Source organism: Arachis hypogaea, chromosome 20, assembly GCF_003086295.3.
Source record: "Arachis hypogaea cultivar Tifrunner chromosome 20, arahy.Tifrunner.gnm2.J5K5, whole genome shotgun sequence".
NCBI classification, from domain to species: domain Eukaryota; kingdom Viridiplantae; phylum Streptophyta; class Magnoliopsida; order Fabales; family Fabaceae; genus Arachis; species Arachis hypogaea.
The window spans coordinates 142,849,494-142,870,131 of NC_092055.1; the positions used below are offsets into that span (position 1 = coordinate 142,849,494).

The 20,638-nt window shown below is 34.8% G+C and overlaps 3 protein-coding genes across 3 annotated transcripts; all 3 read left to right on the forward strand.

The window, feature by feature from the left end:
* Positions 1-337: 337 nt before the first annotated feature.
* Positions 338-1,477, forward strand: LOC112786597 (F-box/kelch-repeat protein At3g23880-like). Its single transcript, XM_025829967.1, has one exon. It carries the CDS (start codon positions 338-340, stop codon positions 1,475-1,477), a length of 1,140 nt encoding a protein of 379 aa, XP_025685752.1.
* Positions 1,478-5,657: 4,180 nt separating this feature from the next.
* Positions 5,658-6,803, forward strand: LOC112786598 (F-box/kelch-repeat protein At3g23880-like). Its single transcript, XM_025829968.1, has one exon. It carries the CDS (start codon positions 5,658-5,660, stop codon positions 6,801-6,803), a length of 1,146 nt encoding a protein of 381 aa, XP_025685753.1.
* Positions 6,804-13,294: 6,491 nt separating this feature from the next.
* On the forward strand, positions 13,295-20,193 carry LOC112786600 (F-box/kelch-repeat protein At3g23880-like). Its single transcript, XM_025829969.1, has 2 exons — positions 13,295-13,645; positions 19,456-20,193. Exons 1-2 carry the CDS (start codon positions 13,295-13,297, stop codon positions 20,191-20,193), a joined length of 1,089 nt encoding a protein of 362 aa, XP_025685754.1.
* Positions 20,194-20,638: the final 445 nt, after the last annotated feature.

Below are 20,638 nucleotides of genomic sequence, written 5' to 3' on the forward strand. Positions count from 1 at the left end.
ATTATTATTTAAAAGTAACTTAGGTAAAACTTTTTAAAGTTTAAAATTTAAAAATAACTAAAGTAGAGCTTTCTAAAATTAGTTTATATTTTTTAAAATTTAAAAGTCTAATATATTTTATATATTAGTTAATTTTTAAATTTAAAAATTAAATTTATATCTTTTATAATAATTTTAAATTTTAAAAATTATTTTATTAAACATAATTATTGTTACTTATATTTATTAAAAATTATTTTTAATTTAATTTACTGCGCTTTTTAAAAGCACTCTTTTAAAAAATAAAAGGTTTATAATGCCAAAACTACCTTTGCAATTGCATTTTGAGGGCATGCACATGGCGGCTCAACACCCAACAGCGGCGGTCCTCTTGTGTGAAGTGGTGATGGAGATCCTCTCTTGGATTCCTGCAAAGCCTGTCACGCGCCTGAAGCTTGTGTGCAAGTCATGGAACTCCATCATCTCCCACCCTCACTTCGTCAAACTTCACCTTCACCGTTCACCCAAAAATGCCATCGTCCTGTCTACGCTAACACCACCTTTCCCCAACAAAGAAGAAAAACAGAGCCTAGTGTTGAGTAGCGTTGAATCTTTCATCCAAAACCCATCATCCACTGTTGATGCTCAAGAGAATCGCCACTCTCTACACTTACAAGACTGGGTTTTGGATTCATGCAACGGGTTAGTTTGTGTGGCCCGTCTTCTTTTCCACCCCAACAACGATATTACCGATATCTGCTTTCGTTTATTGAACCCTCTCACAGGGTTTATTTCAGAGAACTCGCCGTGCTTACGTGTCAATGTGAATAATGTTTTTGGGTTTGGGTATGATGAGTCAAGTGACAGTTACAAGGTAGTGACTTTCATTCGGGATTCTTCTGGAACAGTAACTGCGCAAGTTTATAGCTTCCGTGGCAGTTCTTGGAAGACGATCAACAGTTTCCCTGCTTTTCCGTATTGTGTTGAAGCTAATGGCCAGTTCATCGGTGGCTCTCTTAATTGGCTAGGTGTCCGTAACCCGCATGGAGATGATTATCATTGGGCTGCTGTTACACTTGATATGTTAATAATTTTTTCTTTTGACCTGAAATCGGATACACATAAACAGATTCTGCTTCCAAAGGGTATCAATGAGATCCCCCGTCAAGAGCCAACTCTGGGAGTTTGGGGAAATAGGCTGTATCTTCTTTATGATTACAAGAACACTCATTTTATTGCATGGCAAATGAAGGAGTTTGGAGATGAAAATTCTTGGACTCAATTGCTAAAGATTAGTTTTCACCATCTCGGTGTTGAAACGCTATTTCCAGAATTTATATTTGAGAATGGAAATATCTTCATGTTGAGAGGCAGGCATTGTTTTGAGGAAGTTTTTTATGACCGAAGAGATAATAGTGTTAAACGCACTAATATCTTGGCCAACAATTGTTACTTCATTGCATTTGATTATGTTGAGAGCTTGGTTCAGCCTTGTTAAAATTCAGTCAGCAAAGTTCAGGTCATTGTGATTATTTTGGGTGTTTCCTTACTTTGGCTACTTCTTGTTGTTGGATCCAAATTGTAGACGGATCACTTTTATTTTGGCTGCAAACTTTATATATACAAGTGCATAAAATTCTAGCATTCTTATTGCTACTTGTTGCATAAGTTTATTAATTTTTGCTAATGGTTGGATGAAGTTTACAGACAAATTGATTTTTTCATTAGTTAGAATCTAGAACATGATTTTCGCGACCATCCCATTGTAAAAGTAATGAAATTTTCACTTTCTTTATTTAGTTATTGGTTACTTTATCTTTTCATGACATATGTTTTGTATGGTGAACAAGCTTGATGGCAAGCTGGAATCTTATTTATAGTAGTCATGGGATTGTACTAGTAGGAATGAGTAATGTAAGGATGGAAATAAAATATGACATCCTATTACCCTGCCAAAAGTACCCTAAGTATGCCCTATCTATGATGTAGATGCTCTATTTATGATGTATATACATTCATTAGTTTTTTCTGTGGAAATTATGTGACTATGTGAAGGTGGTTTTGATCCTGTGTATCTCCATTTCCAATAGTGTTGGAACCAAAAAACTTACGTGTCAGAGTATTGTTTTTAGTTCTTTTTTTCTTCGGAGTAAATTTGTGATGCAGCATATGATTTCTTGGATCTTTAGATACATGTCTAATAGGATTGCAACTAAAATAAGATTGCTTTCTTAGATTGTTACATACATGTCTAATAGGATGGTAACTATGTGTATTCTGAATTGTCAAATGTTTCTTATAGCTATCTTGTATTCCCAATTTGATAGGAATAGCAACTGCACAATGCAGCCACTGCCATGTTTAGTTTGCCTAATATAAAATTCAGGTACTGTAACTGTCATATATGCCATTTTGACAACTCAATCTATGCTTTGTAAGATCAAATCGTAGACTTGTAACCAATTTTTGACATCACTTATGCAAACAAAATATGAGTATTTTGAATACCAATTTTAAACTCTTGAACCATTATGTCTTTTTTAAAAATCCTTCTTTCTCTCTCTTTGTTTAAGCTATTCCAACAAATTTGGATCAATATTTATTTATTAATAGCTTGCAAAACTTTCATTGTGGAAGAAGTGAATGGAAAAATAAGTGCGTATATGCAAGTTACTAAATTACGGACTTAGTTGTCAAAGGAAATATAAACTACAATTTTTTAGAATTCAAAGTTCTCACAATTTTTGAGGAACAGAACTCTTTAACGTTTCCGGCAGACCATCTCTAGGGATGGCGGTCCGAGAAGGAATGCCTTCGATATGTAATTGTTCAAGAGAATTAAGACCAAGCATTAATTCACTGAATAGAATTGATGCATTGATAATGTTTCTGTTATCTACTTCAACAGAAAATTGTGACTCGAGTAGAGAACAACTGGATTAATGCACAAATACAGCATGTTTGCAAATGAGGAATCACCTAAGCAGTTGGGAAACCAGGTTCCACCATAGAATTTGATGGTTACTTTGTTCAAGTTTGTTGAAGGCTGCAGGTGCTCCAATACAAGATGTTGGGACTCTTGAGCAGTGCAGCTATCCCATTCTAATGATAGATCTTCAATTTGTTCTTTCTTCTTCATCTTGGCTTGTGAAGCATCACAGGGTTCAACAATTTTTTGTAGCTTTGAAATGCAGAGCTTCCCCTGCAAATTGAATTCGTCACCAGGTATTCGTCACCAACTTCTTCCAGGATTTTCTTACTTTTTGTCACATGTACTAAACTTTCTGCTATCCATAGCCGAACTAGCATCTCTTTTTCTAAGACTGAGTTCTTTGGAAAAATTGAACAATAAGCAAAGCAACGTTTCAAAGGAGCCGGAAGGAAATGATAGCTTAGTAGCAGAGCAGGTTGCACATTCAAATTTGGCAGATCCCAAATGTTACTTCTAAGTACCTTATTCCAATTATTTTTCGACAATTTGGTGCGAAGAAGACTCCCCAATTCAACTGCAGCTAAAGGCAAACCATCACATTTTTTCACAATTTCTCTTCCAATTCCTTCTAGGTTGGACCTTTCACTGGAATTATTTGCTCCAAATGCGTGTTCAGCAATCTTCACTATCAAGAGATGTCAAATGGAAGATAGGAAAGGTTTGCATAGCAGAGTATTCAAGTTATCACTATTTGTTGTTTTTGAGATAACCGATTCAAGCAGAGTCTTAATGACCCTGAAAACCATCAAAATCCTTTGAAACACATTCCCATGCTTTTAAATCAAACTTGTCTTTAACTTCATCTGCATCTTTCCAAGAAGTGAAACATTAAGCTTCCTTCTCCTAAAGAAGTCCAAGAACTCACTGGAAATGATCTTATCCAACAACACCTGAACAGAAGCAGAGAGTAATGCCCCTCCCACAATAGCAGCAGCCATATTTTCTTTGGTTTAAATAAGACCCTACAGTTAATGATGATTACAAGAGAAGTAGTGTGTAAGTAAGGATTAATAGCACACAAATTTCTCACAAACAAGTTTTTTAATATTTGATGGATTTACAACTATACTTTAATCAGTTAATGATGATTATTCTTAAGTAATTAGTAACAAATTAGAACAAATGAATAGCATAAAATTGAGAGCCATGAGAACCAAAATACGGTTTATTGATTCTATCAGCAAATGTTATTATAGTTTTTCCCTCTAATTTTGGACCTCACTAATCAAAGAAGAGAGGGAGAGAGAGCTGAATTCTTACCTTAGAAGTAGAATTTAGTTAGAAACCAAACTTAGCAGCCGAGCTTCTCTCAACTAAGATACTTCATTTCCTTCATTCATATCCAGATCCAGCTGCTTTTTGTTTGATGAGAAGTAACTCAAAACTCAAAGTCAACGTCAACCTTAACAAAAAAAAATCAATAAACTAATTAAAAAGATATTTATTTCAACAAATTAAAAGTGTCTGTACTTTGTATTTTTAAGAGAAAATGACACTTCCTTTTTTATGAAATGTCTAAAAAACATCCCTTTCCTTCAATTTACAGAACTTAAAATTTAAAAAATAAATTAACAAACTCTCAATCTCACTCAGATTCTTCATCTTTATCTCTCTCTCTCTTCTCTCATTCTCTATTTTTTTTATCTTTCTTTTCTATAAAAAATAAAATTAACAAAATAATATAATTTAAATAAAAAATATTATTATTATTGTTATTATATACATAGTTTTTATTTAGTTTTAAATTTTTACCGCTTATCTTTTTAATCTATATTTTCATTTCTCTTCTTTCAAATATTTATTACATATAATTTGAAGAGAATACTAATATTATAATTAAAAGTTAGAATCAAGATTCAATTATTTTAAAAAAATTAATTTTGAATTAATTTTATAACTATCAATATAAAATTTTTATGCTAATATCTAATTATATTTTTATATACACAGGAAGAAAAAATATTATTTTTAAATAGCAAGTATAAAAATTAATTATTCCTATTTGTGAAACAGACTTAATAGTTAACACCTAATTAAATATAAATATACACATTAAATTATTTTAAATTTTAGATAACGAATGTTAAAATTAATTATTAATAAAAATTAAACTTTTCATATAAAAATAATAACTAAAAATCTTATTATTTGATTTTTTTATCTATAGATATCTTGATGATTAGCCAAAAACTTCTGTCAACCTACTATTTTTTTGTATAAGTAATTTAATTTTATAAATCTTTTATACCATGTATAATTTTTACTATCAGAATAAAATAGATCATAATTTTAAAAAATTTATATCCTAATATTACAGATAAAAATATTAGTATTAATAAAATCCCAAAAATGTGTGCGATCAGAAATTTTACGTTTTCAGAATCGACGCTAATAATCTCCACTAACCACAACAATAACAAGACACATGTCATCTTTTTATTTCCTGGTCAATTTTAAAACCTAGCCATCAATTTAAATTTAAATTTAAATTCTCTAAATTTTAAAATGTGATCGCTCATGTTTAAATAAATTTTTTTTATATTTTTTTAATTCTATCTATTAAATAAATGATAAAAAATCACATCTTATTTTTTAAAATAAAATTTAAAATTTAAAAAATTCAAATCTCAACCATCTTATAATACAATTACATTTACGTTCTTCGTTTTATTTCGAGGGCATACACATGGCGCCTAAACACCCAACAGCGGCGGTCCTCTTGTGTGAAGTGGTGATGGAGATCCTCTCTTGGATTCCTGCAAAGCCTGTCACGCGCCTGAAGCTTGTGTGCAAGTCATGGAACTCCATCATCTCCCATCCTCACTTCGCCAAACTTCACCTTCACCGATCACCCAAAAATAGCATCCTCCTGATTACGCGAACACCACCTTTCCCCGAGAAAGAAAGAAAACAGGGCTTAGTGTTGAGTAGCGTTGAATCTTTCATCCAAAATCCATCATCCACTCTTGATGCTCAAGAGAATCGCCGCTCTCTACACGTAGAAGACTGTGTTGTGGGTTCATGCAACGGGTTGGTTTGTGTGTCCCATAGTCTTTTCCACCCCAACAACGATAATTTCGATATCTGGTTTCGTTTATGGAACCCTCTCATAGGGTTTATTTCAGGGAACTCGCCTTCGCCTTGCTTACGTGTCAATGGGCATGATGCTTTTGGGTTTGGGTATGATGAGTCAAGTGACAGTTACAAGGTAGTGATTGCCAGTCGGGATTATTCTTCTGGAACAGTAACTGCGCAGGTTTATAGCTTCCGTGGCAGTTCTTGGAAGAGGGTCAACAGTTTTCCTGCTTTTCCGTTTTTTGATGATAATGGCCACTTCATCGGTGGCACTCTTAATTGGTTAGGTCTCCGTAACCCGCATGGAGGTGATGATTATGATTGGGATGCTGTTACACTTGATATGTTAATGATTGTTTCTTTTGACCTGAAATCGGATACAAATAAACAGATTCTGCTTCCAAAGGGTATCGATGAGATCCCCCGTGAAGAGCCAAGTCTGGAAGTTTCGGGAAACAGCCTGTATCTTCTTCATGATTACAAGAACACTCATTTTATTGCATGGCAAATGAAGGAGTTTGGAGATGAAAATTCTTGGACTCAATTGCTAAAGATTAGTTTTGACCATCTCGGTGTTGAAATGCTATTGCTACCGGAGCTTATATTTGAGAATGGAAATATCTTCATGTTTATGGGCAGGCATTGTTTTGAGGAAGTTTTTTATGACCGAAGAGATAATAGTGTTAAACGCGTTAATATCAACAATCTTGACTTCGATGCATTTGATTATGTTGAGAGCTTGATTCAGCCTTTTTAAAATTCGGTTCCTATTCAAAGTTTTGCTTCTGCAGCCTTTTATTCTGTTATTTTAAATTCTTATATTTCATGTAGGTCCAGCAAAGTTCATGTCATACTTTAGCTACTTCTTGTTGTTGGGTCCAAATTTGTAGACAGATCACTTTTAATTTGGCTGCAAACTTTATATATACAATTGCATAAAATTCTAACATTCTTATCATGACTACTTGTTGCATAAGTTTATTCATTTTTGCTAATTGTTGGATGAAGTTTACAGACAAATGAAGTTGCGTTGATTTTTTCATTAGTAAAAATCTAGAACATCATTTTCTGGAGGGAAGATTGATTTTCGCAACCATCCCATTATAAAAGTAATGAAAAATTCACTTTATTTAGTTATTGGTTACTTTATCTTTTCATGACATATGTTTTGTATGGCGAACAAGCTTGATGGCAAGCTGAATTCTTATTTACAATAGTCATGGGATTATACTAATAGGAATGAATAATATAAGGATGGAAATAAATTATGACATCCTATTGCCCTGCCAAAAGTACCCTATCTATGATGTAGATGCTCTATCTATGATGTATATACTTTCATTAGTTTTTTTCGTGAAAATTATGTGACAATGTGAAGGTGGTTTTGATCCTGTGTATCTCCATTTTCAATGGTGTTGGAACAAAAAATCTTACGTGTCAGAGTATTATTTTTAGTTTTTTTTTATTCGAAGTAAATTTGTGATGCAGCATATGATTTCTTGGATCTTTAGATAGATGTCTAATACGATAGCAACTAAAATAAGATTGCTATCTTAGATTGTTACATACATGTCTAATAGGATGGTAATTATGTATATTCTAAATTTTGTTATTGTGAGATAGTTAGTACGAAAAAAAAAAAGGATCAAATATTGACTAATGAGAGAATTTTTTCATGTACTTAAGATCTTAAAATGATGATGTAGAGGGATGGTTGGGAGGGGAGGGGTATCATAACAAAAACTTAATGAGGGAGCTGCTTTTAGTGTTCTATTGCTGTTTTGTCAATAAAATTATCAAGTCCAAGAATTACATATTACATTAGCAGCTGAAAATTTGTTTCAATGCATTAGAAAATGGTAAATTCTACTCTATCTTTTCTAAAATAAAGGGTAAATTACCCTTGTGACATATACAGTGATTATTCATAAATTATTCTACTATCAGAGCTCCAAAATTCACATTATCTTCTCTTTTCTTTTCAATTAACGCTATGTTTTCTCTTAAAATTTGATAGTAATGTCATTTTCATAATCCGCACCAAATACACCTCTTCTTCTTCAATTTTAAAACCATAATTCCTCTCAAATCCAATCACCATTTCCAATCAATTATGTTAGAATTTTGAACTTGTTCATATATGCTTTCAATCTCCCATTTCAACGAACACATCTATTAATTTTTTAACTCTCTTGTTCCTAAGATTTTCTTCCTAATATTTTTCTTAAAATTCAGTTGGATCAACAATGATACTCCTCTTCAGATAACCAACCCTCATAGCCTTGTATAACTATATAACAAAAAAATTAACTAAAATATTAGTTAGTCATAAAAACAATAAGTCAATAATTACCATCTTAGAATTTTTATTATCTGAATAATGATTGAAAAATAATTTAAGAACAATTAAAGATAAAAAAATAAAATAAAATACCTTGGTGTCTCCTTTCACGCACCAATTACCATCATTTTTATCTAATATATCACAAATTTCTATCAGTTTTTTAGCTCCCTCATTTTTAGGATTTTCTAGTAATCGTATTAGAGATAGTAATTAGATTTGACGATCTCATTCAAACTTTAAAACTCTGATTGAAAGATAATTTATCAATAATCATTGTATATGTCACAATGGGTAATTTACCCTTTATTTTAGATAGGGCATAGTAGAGTTCACCTAGAAAAATCCTGCTAAAAGTCACAATTGACATTGAACTATAAAATGATAAGTTTGATGTAATCACTATTTGCTGACGTTGCTGTACTGCTAATACTAAGTTGTCCCCTGTTGCATTCATTAGAAAATTTTGTGTGCAAATTTAGTTTTCGATTTTGTCTTTATTATAGATCTCTACCTATTAATAAAACTGAATCTACAAGTTTTCTTGTAATCTAATTTTTACTACACATTTCAACACGCTTTAGCGGATTTTAGTTAAATCACGTGTGTTAACTGCATACTACTTTAGAACTCAATTGTCACTATTTTTAGAATTAATTACTTATATTACTCTTTTGAAACATATTACAAATATATCACTATTTTTGTATAATAATAATTTTTTTATTTGGTTTTGTGTGATTTTCTATGTTTTATGGATATTTTGACGTTAAAATTGGTTTTGAGAAAAAAGTCTAACTAAACAAGTTTGATTGGGAAGGGATAGTTTAAAGAGTTTAAAATATAAAAAAAATTAAAATTTCACAAAATAAAATATTTAATGATTATATAAAAACAATGACATATTGATAATATGCTTTAAGATGGTGAGTGAAGCAGACAGAGCACACTAAGTTGGAGAGAATTGAGAGAAGAAATTAAATGGAATTGATGAATAAACTCAATCTGAAGTGAATGATCTCAAATGAAAGTAGCTGATACACGTGGCTTATATAGCAGCAAACTACAACTAACTTAGCCTCTAACTAACTGATCCTACGTGGCAAGTAACAATAACTAACTCTACAACTATCATCTACTTAATTTAGTCACGCCAACTATGCACGCATGAGCTGAACTTGGCTGCATGAGGTTGCACCATATGCTGTGAGCTTCTCTTTATCAAGTAACACTGCCAATTAAGTTAACAAGTTAATAATTTTTTTTTTTTCAAATAGTGGCAATCAAGCATTTTCTGCTAAAACCTACGGAATGAAGGAAAGTGAATTTAAAAACGAAAAATGAAAGAAAATTATTCCATCAAATACATACAAAGATTCTATTGTTATTTGCTTTGATACTAATAATAAAAATCAGTCGATTAATTAACTTAATTAAAACAACTCCTATAAGTCATGTATTTTGTCATAAATTTATAACATACTACCATATAAAGTGGGAAAATGTTTGTATATTTCCAAAATAAATGTTACACGCACACCAAAATTCGATGGAGAATATTATCCTCTGCTTCAAGTTACAGCAAGTTTCCCACAACTCCACAAGCATGGTTCACAAATAGTTGTTAATGTTACAAGTGTGAAGAGTGTTGAAGTTAGTCCCACATTAAAAAAAGCAAAAAAGAGTGGAGATTTTATAAAATAAGAGATCCATTAACTTCTCTTTAACTTCATCTTCATCTGTCCAAGAAGTGAAACATTAAGCTTCCTTCTCCTAAAGCCATATTTTCTTTGGTTTAAATATGACCTTACAGTTGATGATTACAAGAGAAGTAGTTTGTAAGTAAGGATTAATAGTCGAAATGGCTATAAGAAACTATAGTTTGTTTTGGAAACAATTAAACAATACTTCGAGAGTTGGACAAGGCTCTTGCTAGGAAGAATGAATGCAATAGGTGGTTGATTGGTTTTTGTGCTATTATTTGAAATACTTGGCTGGAAAGGAATGATAGGATATTCAGGAATCAAGAAACACGTATTACGGAAGTTATCAACAAGTCAATTAGGAGCAACAAAGAGTGGACTGATTTTGATTCTACTAATTGTTGATGGCATGCCAGAGATGACTACAGTCTAATTTTCTGTTTTATTACTTAGTAACTTTGTTGCTCCACCTTGTTGGGTTGAGTTTTTATTTCAAAAAAATAGTCAAAATGATCTCGAAAAGAAGCACATACAAATTTCTCACAAACAAGTTTCTTAGTATGATGAGTTTGGAAAATTCTAATTTAATTTTCATGATGAACAAACATTATTGAAATAATTAATTACAAAATTATTAATTTGATTTTCATTTAACATATGTTAATTAATAATTTTGTGATACAGGTTTCTAATTGGGCCGAAAATAAAATTCTGATACAAACCCAATTAAATAAAAAAAATTCAGCCTTGGTTTGATGCTAGAATATATGATGAGTATGGCTGAATTGTTTATTGTGCTAATTGGGCCAGATTGAGTTATTATTATTACTACAAGCCCAAATGAATGCTTTCATATTTGCTCAATGCATGATCCAAAAATTCATCATGAAAGCAAATGTTATTTTTGGGCCAGAAATTAAATGTTGTTGCAACTAAACCCAATTTTATATTTGATAAAAGTTCCTCATGCATGATCCGGAACCAATGAAAAAAGGAAAGCAAAATTGCTTTCAACGGATCCAAGCATTTCACCATGTGATGGATTCCAAAATTCATTACATTGTCATTTATTGCATGGGAACTATGAGAGAGAAAACAAGACATTTGATTTGATTGTAGCACTTATGGTTACACGCTACTCAGCAAGGAAAGAATCATTTCATTTAATCTCATTCTCTTTCCTAATTCAATACTTTTCAAATTTCTCTCTTCTCTCTCTATTTGCTTCTCTTCTTCGGTTATTACACAGGAAACAATGGATGCCATGGAAGCTACATGGAGCTACCGAAGTGAAGGAAGGACAAGTCTAGAGACCATCACAATGATGGCAAGAAAACATAACAAAACAAAAGTGTGCTGTGGCTGAGATTTTCACCAAATATGGTTAGATTTGGTGAGATAGTCTCGAGCTCTTCATACTCAAAAAGGAAGAAGAAGATTCGGCCAACAAGGAGGAGACTCTTGGAGGCGTGACTTGTCTTTGATTCTGCTCAACTACCACAGGAAGTAGCTAGAGTGGCGAAGTGATGGTAGAGGCAGAGATTGAAGCAGATGAAGTCATCATCATCATGAAGCATCAAGGGCCAGAAATCCATCTTGGAGAGCAAGCCAAGGATGGAGAGCTCGGATTGATAAAAAGTGGTGACCAAGAAAGGACTAGAGGTAATTGCATGTTGGGTTTTGTATGGTTATCTCTTCTCTCTCTATATGCTCGAACCGGTTCTATTTCTTGAAGAAGAAGAAGTTGGCTTGGGTTTTGGCTTCAAGTGTGGAGGCTTCTCTCTTCTATAAAAAGGGAGAACAACCACTGTTTGGAGCAAGGAGTTAGAAGTAAGCAGTGAGAGTGCAAGGCACAGGATTCTCAGAGCTATCTAAGCTTACAGATTTTCTTCTCCTTCAATGTATTCTGTTTCGTATTTTTCTGTTTAATTTTGTCATGTCTTGAGTCTCATGGAAAAAAAAGGCAAACAGTGATGTTTGTATGAAAAAGCCATAGAGCGGAAAAAGGCAGAGAGTGCAAAATTAAAAGAAAAAGCCATAGATGTCCTTAGAGTTCCTTTGTTCATCTATGTTGTGTTTCATGATTCTGTGGGAATCCCCTTGTAAGTTGGGTTAGCACTTTACAGTCTGTAATCAAGAAGATTATAGTGAAATTCCATCATGGTTGTGATGGAGACTGGATGTAGGCTGCACTGCACTTAGCAGCTGAACCAGGATATATCTGGGTGTAACTTTCTTTCTTCTCTACCCCAATTCTGTTTCTATTGCACAGGAGGTCAAACTGAAAAATATTTCGTGCCAAGTGACGAGACAAAAAAAAAAGTCTCGTGCCAAGTGACGAGATAAAAATAAAAGTCTCGTGGCTAAAGACGAGACAAAAATCAAAAAGTCTCCTGAAGTTATCTCAAAGGTCAGCAAGTGTTACTAAGCAAAAAGTGGGCTAAGATTCAACCCCCTTCTCTTAGCCACCGAAACCATAATAGTATTTGATGGATTTACAATTATACTTTAATTAGTTAATGATAAAAATTCTTAAGTAATTAATAACAAGTTAGAACAAATGAATAGGATAAAATAGAGAGCCATGAGAGGATCAAAATGTGGTTTATTAATTCTATAAGTAGATGTTATTACAGTCTCTCCCTCTAATTTTGGACCTCAGTAATTAAAGAAGAGAGAAAGAAAGAGAAAAAGAGAGCTGAACTCTTACCTTAGAAATAGAATTTAGTCAGAAACCAAATCATATGACTAGAAGCAATTAACAGCAGAGTTTCTCTCAATTAAAATACTTCATTTCCTTCGTATGATGAGAAGTAACTCCAAACTCAAAGTCATAGTCAAAGATAACGTCAACCTTAACAAAAAATCAATAAACTAATCTGTATTATTATTATTATTTAAAAATAATTAAAATAGAACTTTTTAAAGTTAGTTTGTATTTTTTAAAATTTAAAAGTCTAATGTATTTTATATTATATATTAACCAATTTTTAAATTTAACAATTAAAATTATATCTTTTATAGTATTTTTAAATTTTAAAAACTATTTTACCAAATATAATTATTACTACTTATATTTATTAAAAATCATTTTTAATTTAATTTACCAAATATAAATACTACACTTTTAAAAACAATCTTTTAAAAAATAAAAGGTTTATAATGCCAAAACTACCTTTGCAATTGCATTTTGAGGGCATGCACATGGCGGCTCAACACCCAACAGCGGCGGTCCTCTTGTGTGAAGTGGTGATGGAGATCCTCTCTTGGATTCCTGCAAAGCCTGTCACGCGCCTGAAGCTTGTGTGCAAGTCATGGAACTCCATCATCTCCCACCCTCACTTCCTCAAACTTCACCTTCACCGATCACCCAAAAATGCCATCCTCCTCTTTACGCAAACAAAAGCGCTCACGCTCGGCGAAGAAGAAAAACAGGGCTTAGTGTTGAGTAGCGTTGAATCTTTCATTCAAAATCCATCATCCTCTCTTGATACTCAAGAGAATCGCCACTCTCTACACGTAGAAGACTGGGTTTCGGGTTCATGCAACGGGTTGGTTTGTGTGGCCCATATCGTTCTCTGCCACTGCCACCCCGGCAACGATATTTGCTATATCTGTTTTCGTTTATTAAACCCTCTCACAGGGTTTATTTCAGAGAACTCGCCGTGCTTACGTGTCAATGTGCACAATGAAAGAGCCTAGCAGCGGAAACGACACAAATGTCCAACACAAAAACAATATGGAAGCACTCACAACACAATATGGCAGCAACTATAACAAGCAAATATAGCAAGTAAAGCAATAATAAGAACACACCGAGATTTTAACGTGGAAAACCCCCTCAAGGTAAGAGGTAAAAACCACGAGTCGTCCAGACCAATGAAATAGCTCCACTATAATCAAATGAGGTACAAGAGAGTCTCAAACAAAGCACAAAAATGTGCATATAACCAGCCAAAACATCAAAGCACCAAAGCTCACAAATGAAAAGCAAGAAGATGAAATATACCCAAAAAACAGAGCTGCTGTCGAAGCCAATTTCTCCCTCTGTAGACCTCCAATTAAAATCTCCACCGTCCAGAATGAAGAACAAGATGTGAAGAATCTACAGTTCAAATTTCACGTCGATCCAACGGTGAAAGAATGAGAAACTGCCGTTCCAAAATTGCTGCTCTGTGTAAAAACGGGAAACCTAATTTCTCTCTTGCGAAGCCAATTTCTCTCACTGCAAATCTCCAATCAACATCTCCACCGACCAGAATGAAGAACAAGATGATAAGAACATGCAGTTTAAATTTCAAGCCGATCCAACGGTGAACAACTGAGAAACTGATATTTGAAATTTACTGCTTTGGGCAAAAACGGGAATTTTGTTTTTCCCCTTCTCTCTCACTTGGTGGCTACTCTCACTCACTCTCAATGACCCCAAAAATCTGAACTAGGGTTGTGACACTAGGGTGAAAGAATACACCCCCAAAATGTTGGGCTTGGGCCTCACAAAGGAGAGAAAAACCCAACAAATCTCCCCCTTCTCGACTAGGTGGAGGCCTTCGCCATTCCGGCGATCAAACAACATGTTTCAAACTTTTCTCTTGACAATGCTTTTGTCATCATATCAGCACCATTGTCATCAGTGTGAACTTTCTCAAGTTCCAACAACTTAGAATCTAACACATCCCGTATCCAGTGATACCTAACATCGATATGTGTTTAGATCTTGGATGAAAAGTAGAATTCTTGGCAAGATGAATAGCACTTTGGCTATCACACAACAACACATAACGGTCTTGCTTGAAACCAAGTGCTGCAAGAAACTTCTTCATCCACAACAACTCTTTACATGCTTCAGTTGCTGCAATAAACTCTGCTTCTGTGGTAGAAAGTGCAACACACTTTTGTAGCCTTGACTGCCATGAAATAGCTCCCCCTGCAAACTTGACCAAATAACCTGAAGTAGACTTTCGAGAATCAATATCTCCTGCCATGTCTGCATCAGTAAAGCCAACTAGCAAAGGTTTCTCACCACCAAAACTCAAACTCAAGTTAGTTGTACCTTTGAGATATCTCATAATCCATTTAACAGCATTCCAATGTTCTTTACCTGGATTAGAGAGAAAACGACTCACAGTACCAACTGCATGAGCAATGTCTGGTCTAGTACACACCATAGCATACATCAAGCTTCCAACAGCTGAGGCATAAGGAATTTCATCCATTGCTTGTTTCTCCTCATCAGTGGTTGGACACTGCTTGGTACTTAACTTAAAATGAGGAGCAAAAGAACTAGCAACACATTTGGCATCATTCATGCCAAACCTTTGAAGCACCTTCTTTATGTACTTCTCCTGTGACAAATAAAGCTTCTTGGAATCTCTATAACGAGTAATAGTCATGCCCAAAATTTGTTTGGCAGGACCCAAGTCCTTCATAGCAAAGAACTTACTCAACTGTTTCTTCAACTCATTAATCCTCAAAGCATTCTTGCCCACAATCAAAATATCATCCACATAAAGCAAAAGAATGATAAAATCATCATCAGAAAATTTTTGCACAAATACACAATGATCTGAAGTTGTCTTACGGTAACCATGCTTCCCCATAACAGATTCAAACTTCTTGTACCACTGTCTTGGAGCTTGCTTCAACCCATAAAGACTCTTCTTAAGCTTGCACACAAAATCTTCCTTTCCTTTAACAACAAAGCCCTCCGGTTGCTCCATGTAGATCTCCTTGTCTAAATCACCATGAAGAAAAGCTGTCTTCACATCCATTTGCTCAATCTCCAAATCAAGAGACGCTGCTAATCCAAGCACAGCACGAATGGATGACATCCTCACAACAGGAGAAAAGATCTCCTCATAATCAACACCTTTTCTCTGGCTAAAGCCTCTAACAACCAATCTAGCCTTATACCGAGGCTTAGAATTGTGTTCTTCATTCTTGATTCTGAATACCCATTTGTTCTTCAAAACTCGCATACCCTTCGATAGCTTCACCAACTCATAGGTATCATTCTCAAGCAAGGACTTCATTTCTTCTTGCATAGCTTCAAGCCATTGAGCTTTGCTTTCATCTTCAACAGCCTCTCCAAAGCATTCAGGTTCTCCCCCATCAGTCAACAAAACAAACTCATGTGGAGAATACCTTGACGAAGGCTTTCTCTCTCTTGTAGACCTTCTAAGTGCATTTGCAGGAATTTCTAAAGCTGGTTCTTCATCTTGATCATCATCACCAACTTCATCAAGTATTGGATCAACTGTTCCATCTTCACCTGCACTTGTATCATGCTCATTATTTTGAGCTTCAACTCTACCATCTTCTACCATAGGCATAGAGGGAGTAATATCCAAGTCAGAAAAATCATCACTAGGCTGAACCATTGGCTTTTCCGCATTATCAACATCCTTCAATGTTTGGTCTTCAACAAAGACAACATCTCTACTCCGAATCACCTTCTTGTTAACAGGATCATAAAACCTGTAACCAAACTCATCCATGCCATAGCCAATAAAAATACATTGCCTAGTCTTTACATCAAGCTTAGATCTCTCATCTTTAGGAATATGAACAAAAGCTTTACATCCAAAGACTCTTAAATGATCATAAAAAACATCTTTACCTGACCATACCTTCTCTGGCACTTCAAATTGCAAGGGAACACATGGTGTTCGGTTCAAGACATGAACAACAGTGCTCAAAGCTTCACCCCAAAAGGATTTTGCCAATCCAGACTGTGACAATAAGCACCTAACTCTTTCAACCAATGTTCTGTTCATCCTTTCAGCCAAGCCATTCAACTGAGGAGTCTTCGGAGGAGTCTTCTGATGTCTTATACCATGCTCTTTACAATAAGCATCAAATGGACCTGAGTACTCACCACCATTGTCAGTACGAATGCATTTCAACTTCTTCCCAGTTTCTCTTTCAACAGAAGCTTGAAATTGCTTGAACACATTCAAAACTTGATCTTTGGTCTTCAAAGTGTAAACCCATAATTTCCTAGAATGATCATCAATAAAGGTTACAAAATAGATAGACCCTCCAAGTGTTCTTGTCTTCATCGGCCCACATACATCAGAATGCACCAAGTCAAGTATCTCTGACTTCCTTGAAGGTGGGTGGCTCTTGAAAGAAACCCTGTTCTGTTTCCCAGCAAAGCAATAGTTGCACTTTTGCAAAGCAACCTTACAACCAGATAAAAGATTCCTCTTGGATAACATATTCATGCCCTTCTCACTCATATGACATAATCTCTTATGCCATAAATCAGTTTCATCAACAAACTCAGCAGCATTAACAACATCTTTCACAATCTTTGCTTGAGTTAAATAAAGAGTAGAGTGTCGAGTACCTCTAGCAACAACCATGGAACCCTTGGTGAGCTTCCAACTATCACGAGAGAATGAGCTATCCAAGTCTTCATCACACAACTTACCAACAGAAAGTAAGTTCAACCGAATATCTGGAACATGCTTCACACGCTTCAAAGTCAACTTGGTACCGTTGGAGGTTTCCAAGCAAACCTGTCCAACACCGACACATTTTGCAACACCTTGATGAGCCATTTTTACATCACCAAAATCACCAGGAGTATAGGACGTAAACAAATCCCTCCTAGATGTAACATGAATAGAAGCACCGCTATCAATCACCCAACTAGTGCTATTATCAACAAGGTTAACAGATTCAAACTCTTCAACAACAAGAAAATCATCATGAGTTACATTAACCTTGTCTTCCTTGCTACCATCATCTTTATTTGTGCTCTTATCTTTACTTGCCTTGGCTTTCTCCTTCTTTAGCTGCCAACAAAATTTCTTCACATGTCCCTTTTGACCACAATGATGACACTCAATATTCTTATACTTTCCTCGAGACTTGCTTCTACTTTGATCTCTACCTTTAGGACCTCGACTTTTGCTTCTCCCCCTAGACTCAGAAACAAGAACATCTGAATGTGTAGTCGATGTACCTTGTGACTTTCTTCTCATCTCTTCATTCAAAACACTGCTCTTGGCAAGATCCATAGAGATTACACCATCAGGAGCAGAATTGGACAATGACATTCTGAGAATTTCCCACGAGTCTGGTAAGGAGCCAAGAAGTAACAATCCTTGAACCTCTTCATCAAACTTGATACCCATGGAAGATAACTGATTCATAATTCCTTGGAAATTATTCAAGTGATCTGTCATTGATGTCCCATCTGTATACTTCAAAGCCAACAACTGCTTAATCAAAAACATCTTGTTATTCCCAGTTTTTCGAGCATACAACTGTTCAAGCTTAATCCAAAGAGTCCGAGCATGTGTCTCTCCAATAATATGGTTCAACACATTATCGTCAACCCACTGCCTAATATATCCACAGACTTGTCTATGCAACAAAGTCCAATCATCATCAGATTTATCATTAGGCTTCTCTGTACCAAAAACTGGTTGATAAAAATTCTTGACATAAAGCAAATCTTCCATTTTTGACTTCCACAAATCATAATTAGGACCATTAAGAGTGATCATCCTACTAGTATTAGTATTAGCTTCCATTGTTCACAAACTCACAAGCCCAGAAAAATACCAACAAGCTCTGATGCCAGTATGAAAGAGCCTAGCAGCGGAAACGACACAAATGTCCAACACAAAAACAATATGGAAGCACTCACAACACAATATGGCAGCAACTATAACAAGCAAATATAGCAAGTAAAGCAATAATAAGAACACACCGAGATTTTAACGTGGAAAACCCCCTCAAGGTAAGAGGTAAAAACCACGAGTCGTCCAGACCAATGAAATAGCTCCACTATAATCAAATGAGGTACAAGAGAGTCTCAAACAAAGCACAAAAATGTGCATATAACCAGCCAAAACATCAAAGCACCAAAGCTCACAAATGAAAAGCAAGAAGATGAAATATACCCAAAAAACAGAGCTGCTGTCGAAGCCAATTTCTCCCTCTGTAGACCTCCAATTAAAATCTCCACCGTCCAGAATGAAGAACAAGATGTGAAGAATCTACAGTTCAAATTTCACGTCGATCCAACGGTGAAAGAATGAGAAACTGCCGTTCCAAAATTGCTGCTCTGTGTAAAAACGGGAAACCTAATTTCTCTCTTGCGAAGCCAATTTCTCTCACTGCAAATCTCCAATCAACATCTCCACCGACCAGAATGAAGAACAAGATGATAAGAACATGCAGTTTAAATTTCAAGCCGATCCAACGGTGAACAACTGAGAAACTGATATTTGAAATTTACTGCTTTGGGCAAAAACGGGAATTTTGTTTTTCCCCTTCTCTCTCACTTGGTGGCTACTCTCACTCACTCTCAATGACCCCAAAAATCTGAACTAGGGTTGTGACACTAGGGTGAAAGAATACACCCCCAAAATGTTGGGCTTGGGCCTCACAAAGGAGAGAAAAACCCAACACACAATTCTTTTGGGTTTGGGTATGATGAGTCAAGTGACAGTTACAAGGTAGTGACTCTCATTCGAGATTCTTCTGGAATAGTAACTGCACAAGTTTATAGCTTCGGCGGCAGTTCTTGGAAGACGATCAACAGTCTCCCTGCTTTTCTGTATTTTGCTGAAGATACTAGTGGCCACTTCATCGGTGGCACTCTTAATTGGCTAGCTCTCCGTAACCTTCATGGAGATGATTATGATTGGGCTGATGTTACACTTGATATGTTAATGATTGTTTCTTTTGACCTGAAATCGGATACACATAAACAGATTCTGCTTCCAAAGGGTATCGATGAGATCCCCGGTCAAAAGCCAATTCTGGGAGTTTGGGGAAATAGCCTGTATCTTCTTCATGATTACAAGAACACTCATTTTATTGCATGGCAAATGAAGGAGTTTGGAGATGAAAATTCTTGGACTCAATTGCTAAAGATTAGTTTTCACCATCTCGGTGTTGAAACGCTATTTCCAGAGTTTATATTTGAGAATGGAAATATCTTCATGTTGATAGGCAGGCATCGTTTTGAGGAAGTATTTTATGACCGAAGAGATAATAGTGTTAAACGCGTTAATATCTTGGCCAACAATTGTTACTTCGAAGCATTTGATTATGTTGAGAGCTTGATTCAGCCTTGTTAAAATTCGGTTCCTTTTCAGCTTTTTGTTAAAACTTACTTGTCAGAGTATTGTTTTTAGTTCTTTTTTTTTATTCAGAGTAAATTTGTCATGCAGCATATGATTTCTTAGATCTTTAGATACATGTCTAATAGGATAGCAACTAATATAAGATTGCTTTCTTAGATTGTTACATACTTACATACATGTCTAATAGGATGGTAACTATGTGTATTCTGAATTTTGTTGCTGTGAGATAGTTAATACGAAGAAAAGATGATGAAATATTGACTAATGAGAGAATATTTTGCCACTGGAAAAGTTAGATGTACTTAAGATCTTAAAATGATGTTGTAGAGGGATGGTTGGGATGGAGGGTATCATAACAAAAACTTAATGAGGGAGCTGCTTTTAGTGTTCTATTGCTGTTTTGCCAACAAAATTATCAAGTCCAAGAATTACATATCAC